This window comes from Cynocephalus volans, chromosome 6 (assembly GCF_027409185.1).
Source record: "Cynocephalus volans isolate mCynVol1 chromosome 6, mCynVol1.pri, whole genome shotgun sequence".
In the NCBI taxonomy this organism is placed as follows: Eukaryota; Metazoa; Chordata; class Mammalia; order Dermoptera; family Cynocephalidae; genus Cynocephalus; species Cynocephalus volans.
Genome location: NC_084465.1, coordinates 55,899,075 through 55,913,497, shown reverse-complemented (window position 1 = coordinate 55,913,497; position 14,423 = coordinate 55,899,075). Strand labels below are relative to the sequence as shown.

Below are 14,423 nucleotides of genomic sequence, written 5' to 3'. Positions count from 1 at the left end.
AAAATGCCTAGAGAACAGTTACTCAAAGTTTTATTCAAAGTGTACAACAGAAGAACCTAGAGTGCTTTTTAAAAATTCAGAATGTAGCCACCATCTCAGAATTTCCAGAAATCTGACCTTAAATGGTATTTCACCTTATTCTAAAATGTAAGGAATATTGGATTTCAGGAGGTAAAACATATATATTACTATTGATTATTAACCCCCCAAATTTATAATATCTACAAATGTTTAAAACTTTAGATATTTTTAGAAAGATACCACAAAGAACTAAGGACTTTGTTGAAGTATTAACCTGATGCTTAGAAATAGGAGAGTTCATATGCAATTAAGGCTAGAATAAATAGTGTAGTCTTGCTCATAAGGAGCAAGATATCTAGTTATTTAAAATTTTATCTAGTTATTTAAAATAAGGACTACATATCTAGTTATTTAAAATTTTCAAGTAATTGACTTGAGTGAGAAACAAATATCTCTGATGTTTAATTGACATAATCCTCAATCCTAATTTGTACTAGGAACTAAAATTTTGACCTCAGCTGCCTCTAAAACAATACCCTCCCCCAGGGTAAGCTAAAGGGAAGCAAAAATATGGAATTTGTATGTTTGCCTTTACCCTTACTCATTTAAAATACCTAGATCTGGAAAATGAACATAAATAAAAGCCCTTTAGCTTGTATTAATTCTCTTGAGTATCCTCATAAATAACAATCAAATTTGCATCTATTACAATGGAATCCATATACCATTATTGTTTTGTTGCTGGTTTATATGAACCCAGAGCATTTCCAGGAATTAACAACCATCTGTGCCTATATAGCTCCTGACTGAACTTGGCCATCAGTTTTGAAGTCAGACATTAAGTTCCAGGCAATGTCTTGTGTCTCATTCAACTGCATAAGTATTTCCAAATCCTAGCATCTTTCATGCATTTCTCTTTGCAGCAATTAAATCTCAGTTGAAAGATTATGAAAAAGGAGTAAGTTATGAGGTTTTAGTTAGAATAAATGTTCAGTTTTCAGTGTTCTCTCTTTTTTTTCATACATTTTATTTTGACTAGTGCCTGGAAAAAGCAATATTTAAAATATTCTAACAACAAAACAATTATCCTTTTTATATTTCTTTTTCCATTAGTGACATCAGAATTTTTGCAGAGCTTTCTGAAACGTGTAGTTTTAATTATCCTCAACCATAAAAAAATGAAAGTAGTTTTCAGAAAAAAATTAAATGGTTCAAATTATAGTAAAAACAAAATGGTGTATTTATAGGAAGAGTCCAAGCAAATAATAATGAGCATATGTCCTATTCAGTGGAATGTCTACGTGTACAGTGTTAGGCATATTGGTAGGAGTCAGCTCCTTGAAGCTAGGCTAGCAGCCTAATTCAAGCTGCCAGTTATCATCAAACCACACACCTGAGAGCCTACATACACCAAAATAAAATACAATAGGGCTCTCCTCATATCACCTAATTCCAGTAGGCATGCACCTACAATATTATCCAGTAAAAGTGATACATAATTACTCAAAAAAGCACTATTATATTTTATCTTTGAATAAAATGTCAAGAATTTTAGTAAATTATCCAATTTATGGAAACTTGGATTTCAATATATTTCTTTGATTTTATATAACAGAAATATGTATATATGAATTATGTATGTATCTATATATTTATTTTTACAGGTGAAGGAGATACTACACCTACAATAGTCAATTTAGACCGTAAGTAATCTTTCAAAATATAAAGTGTGTCTGAGTCTCTTTGTGTCAGAAATTGTCATTTTTTATAGAAAATTATCTTATCACTACATTAACTTCCATCCATAAAAATAAATTAATCTATTTGTTTTCATTTTTAATAATGTTGTTTTTTTCCTATGTGTAGATGTAAAGGAGTTTTAAAGACAGCTGGCTGCATTCTGAGCATCAAAATTCAATTCTTTGTCAGAAAATCTATAAGGTGTTATATATAATTTTGAAAAGAGCATTTATATTTACTTCTAATTTGCAGCACAATGTATATAATGGATCACCTTTACATACACCACCGTTTAAATAAAATCAGTTAGCAATAATCGCGCCTCGGATAAACCTCATTGGCTACTATACTGCCACTGTGCAAAGCTGTACACAATGGAATACTACTCAGCAATAAAAACGAATGAAATACTGCCATTTGCAACAACATGGATGGACCTTGAGAGAATTATATTAAGTGAAACAAGTCAGGCACAGAAAGAGAAATACCACATGTTCTCACTTATTGGTGGGAGCTAAAAATAAATAAATAAATTCACACACACACACACACACACACAAAACTGGGGAGGGGGGGAGAAGACAACAACTACAATTCTTTGAAGTTGGTACGACAAGCAAACAGAAAGGACATTGTTGGGTGGGAGGGGGAGAGGGAGGAGGGAGGGAGGTTTCGATAATGGGCAACAATAATCAACCACATTGTATATCGACAAAATAAAATTAAGAAAAATAAATAAATAAATAAATAAATAAAAATAAATTATATAAGTTTATAACATAAATAAATAAATAAATAAATAAATAAATAAATAAATAAATAAATAAAAATCAGGATGCTTATGTCAGAAAGAATGATTGGAAAGTTATTCAGTGCCTTTATTCTGCTTTATCTTCAAAGCTCTGCATGCCCTGCAGTCTATAAAGCAAAAGATGACACACTCTGAGAGATTCAGTTAATCCTCAGTTTAAGAATCTGTTGGGAGCTGTTTGGTTTTTTTGTTGTTGTTGTTTTTGTTTTCTCTTTTAAAAATTTTTCTATTTTTTAATTTTTTTTATTTTCATGTATTTCTTGGGTTGAAGGAGTTACTCAAGTGCTTTGGTTTTAAAAAAGACACTCTTGCTGTGCCTCAGACTGAAGAAGCAAATGGAAATCTCCTCTAGACCATGGACAGAGTCAGAAAGGATAGGGTGAGAAACACAGAAGAGGGTCAGGAAAATGTTTACTCCAAATAATTCTGTATTATATCATTTGAACATAATGATTTGTATATAATAATTATGTCATTTGGATACAATTTCAAAAAATCTAATGTTGGTAACAGGTTTCAAAATAGCTCTATATTTTTACCATAAAATTCAGAAGTAATAACCAAATATAGTTTTGTTTTGTTTCACTCAGGCTATTGATTTCTATTGACATTTAGAAATAACCACTATAGATAACATTGTTTCATTTTATGTTGAGGTTGGTGAGGAAAATACATTAGGGTTAGACCTGGAAGAATTTGGTCTTAGTGCATGGTAAGCAAAGCCACTGCCATTCTCATGGCAATCCTGTCTGCCTTGAGTTGATTAGTTTTTCTGTGTAACTCAACAAAATGCGGAGGGGGCTTGATGTGGCACTGTAATCATCTGAGTACAATAGTTACCCCTTTGGGAAATGTTCTTCTGGCACAGTTACAGTATTTACATTTGTCTAGTTATCATTGCATTTAGGAAAACTGAGAGGCACTTACTATTTCAAAATAAGTGAAAATGTTATATTTGGTTCTGTTTTCAGATCCGGTAATATCTTGCGCCAAAACAAAACAATTGCGAGTTGTAAATGGGATTCCAACACGAACTAATGTAGGATGGATGGTTAGTTTGAAATACAGGTAATTATTAATAGACACGAATCGTACATATTCAGACTATTTCCAAAATTCGTATCCCATGAGTGTGGCCACATCTGGTCATGAAGTTTGTGCACTTCACAGGACACCCAGCTGAGGAGGTAAAAGAGAGGACTGATCACATTCTGCTTGTCAAACTGCAAGCTCTGGGTTTTGCAATTTGTCCTGCAGAAGTAGTGCCTTTTTAAATGTTCACAGAGGTCCCATATGTGTTGGCATTGTCCCTGATTCCAAGTGACACTTTGGTTCTGATTAAGCAGAAGACAATTATAAAGAGGATCTATTTATACCTGAATATTACCATAATAGTTATAATATATGTATTATTAATTTTCTAATCTAGGATATTATGACCTTATATTCTGACATGTCTGTGCATAATCATATCAGAAATTTTGTATTTGTTTTTAATTTCTGACTTTATCATCCAACTGAAAAAAGGCCATTTTAAATTCTAGAGTATTTTATCATTATGAAAAAGATTAACAAACTATATTGATAGGTGAATAGTCTTGATATTACAATAATCAGTGTGGATAAAAAATTCTTGACATGTCTATTTCTCATTTCTCTTAAAAATCAGTGGTGTTCTACGTGAAATCACTTTGCAAAACTTATTAAGCTTAGTAATTATGTCATAGGATTAAATATCGAGAATATGAGTTATCTTAAAATCTGATCTTACAACTTTTCATGTACTACATATATTATTCTGTATGAAAAATACTAAAATATGACAAATTTTATGACATATTTATGACATAGTACTAAAATATCTATGTCTCTGTGTATCTTTATCAGAACCTCATCATGCAACACGCCCCAAAACGCACCTGAATCTAGCCACATTTTCCCTGTTTTCTAGATACCCCATGTTTCTTTTCCAAGCTTTTGTGTTTCTCTTTCCAAGTCTGTTTTCCCCACTGCACGTTTTGGCTTCCTTCTTCCACTTTTTAATTCTGAATATTCCTTTTCATTTCCAAATCCCAACTTGAAAAATTCCTCTTTTAGGAAACATTTCCTGTTCCTTCACCCCTAGCCTCCTAGAGTAGAGGAAGAAAGAATATCTTCAACTATCATTAAATCACAGTGACATTAAAATAGAATAGAGACAACTTGAGACTGAAGTTCTTTTATGAATAAGCCAATTCTTGGCAAGCAGGAGTTTACATCCTTTCACGTGTACTGCTTTAGATGACCATAATATTGTAAGAGATGGTCTGAAGTTCTCTTTTAGTACATTTCCTTAAGAGTAACATCAGATTTTATACATATTTATGCTGATAATTGTAGTGTAGCTGTCTTAGGTGTGTAATATTGAAATGGAACTGTGAAAGTGACCAGCATATTAAAGCTGACTGTGTAATTTGAAGATTTAATAAAGACTATAAAGTTTTTTGGAGTGTTTAATTTTCTTCATTATAGAAAATGTTCCAAGAATCCACATGTCTGAGTTAGTGATTCTTTGCTAACCCTATAACTCCAGAGGGGAAAAAAAAGATATATCTGAATTAATTTTACCAACAAGGGAATGTACAAGAATATTTCTTTGTTAATTTCCATTCTTGGAGAAGCAGGTGAAATCCTTTTTCATCAGATCAGAGTACTATAAACTTTAGAATTTTTTTTCCCTTTTAAATCCAAGTTCTTAGTAACAACAGCTGTTTAGTTATTCTTCCAAAATACATATTGAGAGAAATGGAAATTAAAACTTGATATATACTCTTATCCTCCTGTGTGGTAAAGGTCATAAATAACTGTGGTCTTATTCTGGGAATCTTCTAGTATTACCCTCTGAACCACTGAACATCTGTACTCTTTGGAAATGTAGATTGTGAAAAGTTGTACTTTTTCCATGTCTCTGCCAAAAAAAGAATGAATTTATAGATTTTAAATATTAGCAAATAATGTACCAGTACTACTATTCTCTACAAATATTTTACAATTTCCTAGATGATTTGTATTGCAAAATTGTTTTACTTTTATAAATGAAATATTACATTGCTGGTCTTACACTGAACAAACAAATTAATTCAAACTCAATTATACTTTAAGTTAACATAACAAAACTAAATAATGATAGTGAAAGAAGGGAATAATGTATAAATAACATATATTGCTAAACACGGATGGTTTTCCAGGTTTAAATAAGAGCTCAAATATGCATTTTTCATAATCAATCACTGAATTCAAAGTATGTCCACAATGTTTTATAATTCTATTATTTGTAACATATACTTTCACAAGGGTAGATGCACATGTGAGATTACTCCTATGTATGTTGTGAATGAATATTGGTGTGTAATGACTGAGTTGTTTAAGCTACACAAAAGTAAAAGTGATTTTGTAAAATTGTAATCACATTATGAAAAAAAGTGTTAATGCTAAAATCACCAAATATTACCCTTTAAATAAAAGGACTACTCAACTACTCATTTTATTCGAGTTGGGTTAATTTCTATATTTTTGTCTCCAGTGCATTTATTTTTGACAAATGGAGCCACAGATTTTGCATTAATTGGCAGACACTCTCTCAGCACAGATATTACTTGTTTCTCTTTCCTCTTTTTCATAGAAATAAACATATCTGTGGAGGATCATTGATAAAGGAAAGTTGGGTTCTTACAGCAAGACAGTGTTTCCCCTCACGGTAAAGTATTTTTGAAACCAATATTTGTTTTAAGCATTTAAAAATATGTATGCCTTCTACTTAGCTTTTAAGATTGGAATGTGCATTCATTTTTACAGAGGTTTACCAGCAAGGGGTGAAGAAATGAATTTATTTTAAGATTTAGCTTATAAAGCTTAGTTTGACTTTATTGATATTTACTTAGTAGTACATCAGTTCACTTTTCATATTTAACATTACTCTCACTTGGGGGAAAAATTTGCTAGAATTACATAAATAAATTTATATCCCAATCTCCCACTTGCACCCTATATTTCCAGATAGAATTTATTTTTCTGAATTATCAACAGACTTCTCTCAACCCTCACTTGTCCTTTTCCAGGTAGAACCAACCTCAGATCATCATGAGCATAATTTCAATAAAAATTAGTCTAAGGAAAAGATCAGGAGGCAGCATTTATAAGATTACTGTTGGTTCTCATCAAGCTCACTTTGATTTTCTTTGTATAAAACTTCAGCCCTCATCACCAAACCAAATGTATACACACACAGCTGAGATAAATAAAGCAGAATTTGCAGTAAAATTATAATTCATGCAAAATGTTTTATCTTAGAATTTTCACAAGTGACTTACTTTCTAACAATCATAATTAATTTTTTTAAAAAAATAACTATTTAGAATTCCAGCAATTTAAAAGCTTTTTCTGCCTATGTATGCTTGTAGTTTTCAAAAATCCCATAACAAATGTGTTGCTCTTTATTATACATTGAATTAAAGTTTGAATATAGGTTGTTTATCTGCCCTTATAAGCAAAAATGACAATATATATGAATATTTTTAAACAACTTGGTATTATCTTTTACATTTTAAATTTTACTTAGAAACAAAGACTTGAAGGATTATGAAGCTTGGCTTGGAATCCATGATGTTCATGGAAGAGGAGATGAGAAACGCAAACAGGTTCTCAATGTTTCACAGCTGGTGTATGGACCTGAAGGCTCAGATCTGGTTTTACTGAAGCTTGCCAGGTTAGTTCCTTTAGAAAATTTTGTAATTTTAATCTAGACTAGAATTGTTGAAGTATTTTCTTCAACTGTGTGGCTATTGTTTCTCTCTCATATAGATTTATTATAAAAACATATGCCACATGTCACATATATAAGTATGTGTGTGTCTGGATGTGTATATGTGTGTATATATATATACACACACACACACATAGAAAGATATTTGCAACATTTTCAAAAATGAATAAATGAAGTAAAACTGAAGCTTAGTGAGCAATTATTGGATACCTTTAAAATGTAAAATAATGATTTTTTTAAAAAAATAGCTTGACCATTTATTCTTAAATATTAGCAAATATGCGACTCCATTTATCTACTACCTACTCCACATTTCATCATTTGACATATCAGATGTTCCTTTTCACTTTTTTCTGTTTTTTTAAGAAACAAGACTCTTCTCTCTAAATGTCATATTAAACATGAACACTATATTTTAATATGTTAATTTTGTGTTGAATCCAGAAAAAAAGTACTTACCATTGTGTTTTATTTTTCCTCAGGCCAGCTGTCCTAGATGATTTTGTTAGTACAATTGATTTACCTAATTATGGATGCACAATTCCAGAAAAGACCACTTGCAGTGTCTATGGCTGGGGTTACACTGGATGTAAGCTAGTTTTTTAAAGATGAGGCAATATTTATTTATTTATTTTTTTAAAAAACACACTTGTCTTTGTTTTTTATTTTTCTCACCTTACCTTGTGCTCTCTAACTGTATATTTTTCACACTATTCTAGTGATCAACTCTGATGGTCTATTACGAGTCGCACATCTCTATATTATGGATAATGAGAAATGCAGCCAGCATCATCAAGGAAAGGTGACTCTGAATGAGTCTGAAATATGTGCTGGGGCTGAAAAGATTGGATCAGGACCATGTGAGGTAAACAAGAATTTCTTTAATAAGGAGTATGTGATTGATAACCTAGTTTCTCATGTTTTTTTTTTTTTTTTTTGGTTATTTTTCCCAAATCGAAATCATTGTATACCAACCTCTTCTAGGACAGATTAATTGGGAAAAATAACTCTATATTATCCTTGTGCATTTCTTTTAACTAAAGAGTGAGACAGCCCATGCTTTATTAGAAGCAAACTGTGATGACCATGTTTGTCTCTCAAAAGAACAGTAGCTGAACACAACCAGAACTCTAAGGAAAAGCTATTAAAATTAGAAGTATCCAGATCAGTTTGATATAATAGCTTGCATTTTTCTAATGTTTTTCTAAACTGATCTGATCTTTCTAAATTATCCCTAAGTGAACCCCATTAATAATATTATTAAGAGACACATGCCTAGTTTTAAAGTTTTAAATGTGTTTTTGGTTAAACTGGTGTGTCAGTGTGTGTGTGTGGGGGGGGGGGGTAAACAAATTTTCTTTTAAAAAACCTAAAGGTCAAAGTTTATGACTTTAAGAGCTTGGACATTTTCATTTGTTAGGCAACTGTTCTTTCAACTTGGCAGTGTTCCTATTGCTATTTTGCATACACAAGCTGTTAAACTGTTATTTTAGGTATATTTTGAAAGTGAGAGACGTGTTCTCCAAGTCTTAGAGTGGTGGGATTGTGGAATACTATGTGTAGCAAAGCATGAAATGAATTAAATAATAGCAAAATGTTCTTTAATATGTAGGAAAATACATGCCTTAAATATGGAATATAAATATGTACTGAAATGCACGTGCTATAAACCTTGCTCTGAGGTTTTGTTCCTGATAGGAAAAGAAAATATTTACTAAATTAGAGTTTTTAGAACTGCCTTAAAATGATATAGTTAGTAGCAAATTATGTGTTTACAACCACTTTAAATTTGTTGTCTTTCCAGTAAATCAGTATTACCATTTTCATTATAAGGAAAAACCTACTAGGAGAATATATATATATATGTATGTGTACACACACACACACACACACACACACACACACACACACACACACACACACACACACACACACACACACATATACTCTTTTTTAAAGGCCATAAAAATCTCACGAGCACAGAAGCTTCAAGCTAGACCCAATCTTAGAGATCATCTAGGAAATTATGTAGTTATCCCAGCCTATTGCCATTACTAAAAATCACCTGACAACTGCTTTTTAGAAATAGCCTTTAATCTAGTTTATCATCTACGAGCGTACTTCAAAAAGTTCTTTGAAAGATTTGTATTATCTTTCAATTCCATTTTCCCACAAACTTTTGAAGCACTCATATATATTCTTAGTTTTCTCACTTTAGCATTCAAGTGTTTATTCCTTTTCCTTATATTTGTTATTTTTATCTTTACTGATAAGACTTGACTTCAACTTGGTTCTGACACTTCTCAAAAAAGCATTTATCCTCCATGAAATATATATATCTGTGATATTTAAAACAAAGTAACTTAACCACTGAAAGAAATTTGAAAATATCCAAAATGTTTGTATAGTAGCAATAGTATTAGATTTAAGGAAAGTCTCCAAAGTGAATTGCTTTGAAGAACTTTGCATTGCATATCAGTAATCACCAGTGCATTTGTGTAAAAATCAATTTTATTACCTCAGGTGGCATGGATTACATTCTCCTAGAATAAACTATTTTTTCTTTACTGTTTGATTTTCTACTTCACTCCTACCTTGATTTTGCCCATCATAGAATACCCATGGCTCTCTTATTTCCAACTGTATCACAGAACTAAAATTTGCAGTGCCTTAGTTTTATCTTACCACATCGCTGTTGGGGGGAAATTAACATAGTCCCAAACACTCCTCTTCATATAAGGATGCCAAAAGCTAGTCATTGCATTCTTAGGAGACTGCAATTTCCATGAAAGTGACGTGGCACAGTTGTAATGGTTATATGTAATAATATGTGTAACCATATATATGTATATAGTAACTAAATATGAATATATGTGTATATATACATACACATGCAAATCAATCTATCCATTTATTTTTCATCTATATTTGATTATATGACAGGGTTACCATTATAAGAAATGCCATAAAATCATAGGCTACCCTCCAGAAAGGAGTGTATAAAATATAAATATAACTACATTATTAATACCAATGGAGAGTGGAAGAATGCTCTTTGTCTGGAAAAGCAATTTGTAAATAATACACAGAATTACAGTTTTTTGTCAGCTATAAATTTTTAACTTAACTTGTTAAGATCATCTGGGGCAGGATTGAGGGAAGGAAAAAAAAACCCTTTAGAAAGAAGAGAAAATTTAATGCAGTTTGATCATGAAAACTATATGATTACAAGTGGGTTTCTTTTTCATTTACATATTTCTACATTTTCCAAATTTTCTATATTTAATATATATTTAACATCAGAATAAATATAAAATCTCCTCTATTAAATAGGTATCAATGGTTATGTGTTAGCCTGCATTCAACATAAGGCAAAGCACCCTTTAAAGTATGAGTGAATATTGTGGAAAAGGCAAATCATTCCTAAGTGAATACTACACGTGATAAAACATTTTGAATTTTGTACTCTTCTCAGTCTTACTCGACTAATTCAATAGAAAGACAATCAATGAATTAGTACAGAATTTTTATGTCTTTATATTTCAGTTGCAGTTATTCCTTTTTTTGAGTATATGTTCCTTTGAGATGCATATCTGTATAGGGTAAAGTCAATGAATTATTATTTTTTATTTCTAAAATAATACTTTGTTATTTTTGCATGTGTTCTTCCTAGGGGGATTATGGTGGCCCACTTGTTTGTGAACAACATAAAATGAGAATGGTCCTTGGCGTCATTGTTCCTGGTCGTGGATGTGCCATTCCAAATCGTCCTGGTATTTTTGTCCGAGTAGCATATTACGCAAAATGGATACACAAAATTATATTAACATATAAGGTACCACAGTCATAGCTGAAGTAAGTGTGTCTGAAGCGTCCATCAGTACATCTCTCTTTTACATGAAGATTTCAGAGAACATGGAATTAAAATATTACTTAAAACAATCCTAAGACAACTACTTGAGTGTCATGTTTGTTAAGATACTCATTAATATTTATGGGTGTTTTCTGTTGTTCTGTTTTGTCAGTATTATTTTGTAAATGTTGAAGTGAATTAAGGTACATGTAAGTGTAGTAACATATCTCCTGAAGATACTTGAATGGATTAAAAAATGCAAAGGTGTAATTGCTGGATGATAAAAAGTTTAATGAAGACCAATTAATCTCTGTACGCTGCTTTCCAAGGTTAGTGTCTTAACAATGAATAAACCATAAGTTAGATGTTATTTTAACCTCACCAAAACAATTTATACCCTGTGTCCTTAAATTGTAACTCTATATTAAATTATATTACCTTTCATATGCCATAAGTTATAGTTTATTCTTTTTTCTCCATTGTGTATCCTGCCATACTGGTATACAAACAGACATGTAAAAACACATAGCCACGTACACATGCCTGGGTGCATATGTGCATGCTTACAGTTTAAATCGTGGTGTATCTAATATAACACCTAAATATTTTTAAAGTATGTACCTATAGTTTTTTCTCGAGAAAAAAATATAAATTTCTAAAGACCAGTACAAATATTAAGGGAAGGTCATGATAGAAATGACTAGCTCATCCTCTGTACCTAATCTGCAAATGACCTCCACTGGTTGGCATTTCAGGTGTGGTCATGACCCACCGAGTTAAATAATGCCTAATCTAGGTGTTGACATGAATTTAATTATCCTAGTTGTTTCATGGAGTTTCTAATTCTTAAAGGAAAGAGGGTAATATGTTTCTTTGCATTAATTCTTTTCTCCAAATTTATGGCTACTTATTTATGCAAGATGTTTATAGATTCATTTTCCTAAAACATTTTTTTTTTAATTCTCAGAGAAGTGTCTAAATGAAGAAGTTTAAAAGTGTTTTGATCATTAAAAATGTATTTAAGTAGGTTAATTCCAAGACTTGCTTCTGTGATTGGCTTCTAGCTCACTCTCTTTAAATTAAAAAAAAATTTTTAAGACGAAAATTTCTGTATGTCTCCAAAGTTTTGTAAATAGCCCTTCAACAAATCATGTATGAAAGTATATATTGGAGGAAAAAAAATGAAAATACTTTTCTCAGCCTGAAAGTCTTTTAGCCTAATAAATCTTTTTTCAAGTAAATGAAAAAATGGAAAGGAAAGGAACTAATTTGTCTAAACTCTATATTCATTTATTTTTTTAAAAGTAGAGTTGAATCTACTGAATCAGTTATTTTAAAAAAATATCTTCACTTTTTCTTATTTCACTTTACAAAGATCTTTCCTAATGCCATGGGAAATATTCATTTAAATTTTGTATTTTGTATGATAAGAGCCAAATTATCATATTTAATTTGTATTTGTCATGCTTAGCTAAATATATGTATTTTTTTTTTTTGAGAAGTGGGATAAGAAAAATAGGATAGGCTTTGAATTTTCACAAAATCTTCCTATAAAAAAATCTTTAAAAATAAATACTTGAATGTTTTGAGTACAGTATGCCCATTTCTATTACTTGGTTCTCTTGAATGATCTTTATTAAGGCCAAGTCTCCAAACAATGCCCTAAAAGCTCTCCAGGATACTTTTCAATCTGGAATACGGGCTTGGATTTACTGGAGAGCTTAGTCCACAGAGTATAGGGAAGCAAATCCAGAAATGGCTTATACAAACTATACTTTTTTTTTTCTTTGGTAATAAGATATGGGCTGGCATCAAGAAACTTAAAGTGGAAGTAAAGAGAGATCCAACTAGTTGCCAGTCCACATCATCTTATCTAATTACACTTCTCTCTCCCTTATGTAATACACCGTTTTAATAAAAACACATAAAAATTTCAAAGGCATATTGCCAAAATATTAAAGTGTTTTTCATAGTTTCTTTCTTGCTGAACCAGTCAACTTTTACTGATCGTCAAAAATTAATGATATTTGTAAAACTTTGTAAAAATTGTAACACTTTTAAATACTCATATTTAAAAAATACTTCTCTTATGTTTTTTCCTCTAAATTTTCATGGAAGGAGAGATAGGGATTACCTACATTAAAAGATGCAGCTAACTCATAGATTTTTTTGAACTCAGTGTTCTCCATTTCATTAATGGGTATAAACAACACTACCAATAACTCATCAAATATAGTGTATAATGCAATTTTCTTTTTGGTAGGTTTCCTTTGTGATAGAGGGAAATGGGTGGAATGGACATTGAAAGCAGGATGAATAAGATTCACATTATTTTGCACAGTAGGACAGGGCATAATTATGTCACTATTCTCTGGTAAAAGATACTATTTACTGGGTGTTCTTTTCTGAATAAAATACAAAAAGAAATAAAAAGTCTGATTTATAAAAAAATTCATTTTATTTTGTGTCATGGGCAAAAGGACCTTTTAAATTAGAAGTTTTCAATGCTATTTTTATTTTGGCTGAGTAATGGTTATATGCTGTTATAATTGTAGACATTTTTTTATGTCTACAAGGAATAGAAATGTAAAATTAAAATATTTGTCATAATGCCTCTGCTGTGCAGAAGGAATGATAATCCTTTTGTATACTTCTTTAATTTTATTGTAAAATGTGTAATGATTTTTATCTGTTTGCTGTGGGCAGGTCCTCAGTAAAATGGTTATATTGAGTCAATCTCTAGTATTAACAGGCTCTTGCTTGCTATCTAACTGTTTCAGACTATGGGGAACATGAGACATTGGATGGCAAGAAAAATAACAATAATGGCATGTTATGGCAAAATTATATTTCATTTATTCCTGTGAATATTTCTTGTTGGTACCAATGGTACTATACAAAGTGTATGTTATAGCCACAACATTTCTCAAAAAGAACACTGTCAAGAAGTGAGAAATTGCTGTCAGGCATTGTTTTTTTGTTTCTAAACATTTTTGTTTAAAGAAGTACTGGTTTTGCAATATAGAGATTATGAGGTAAAGAATGTAAATAAGCTTTCATACTAAAATGCCTTAAATTGATTTACTGAGGTTCAAAACAACTACTTTCAATTAATTATATCTCATATTTATATACAAACTCATTTGAAAAGTAAAATTAGAGTAAAAGACATAATCTTTGTCTTTTTATATAAAAAT

At 30.9% G+C, this 14,423-nt stretch overlaps 1 protein-coding gene and 1 pseudogene across 2 annotated transcripts in view; one reads left to right on the top strand and one right to left on the bottom strand.

The window, feature by feature from the left end:
• HGF (hepatocyte growth factor) overlaps positions 1–11,223 on the top strand; it is a 72,131-nt gene extending 60,908 nt beyond the window's left edge. For both annotated transcript variants that reach the window (XM_063099990.1, XM_063099989.1), the window contains exons 12-18: positions 1,686–1,724; positions 3,544–3,640; positions 6,234–6,308; positions 7,170–7,316; positions 7,856–7,962; positions 8,093–8,238; positions 11,047–11,223. In XM_063099990.1, coding sequence (XP_062956060.1) covers positions 1,686–1,724; positions 3,544–3,640; positions 6,234–6,308; positions 7,170–7,316; positions 7,856–7,962; positions 8,093–8,238; positions 11,047–11,223 — 788 coding nt within the window. The remainder of the gene's footprint in view (positions 1–1,685; positions 1,725–3,543; positions 3,641–6,233; positions 6,309–7,169; positions 7,317–7,855; positions 7,963–8,092; positions 8,239–11,046) is intronic.
• LOC134381339 (U4 spliceosomal RNA) lies at positions 1,996–2,128 on the bottom strand (annotated as a pseudogene).
• Positions 11,224–14,423: the final 3,200 nt, after the last annotated feature.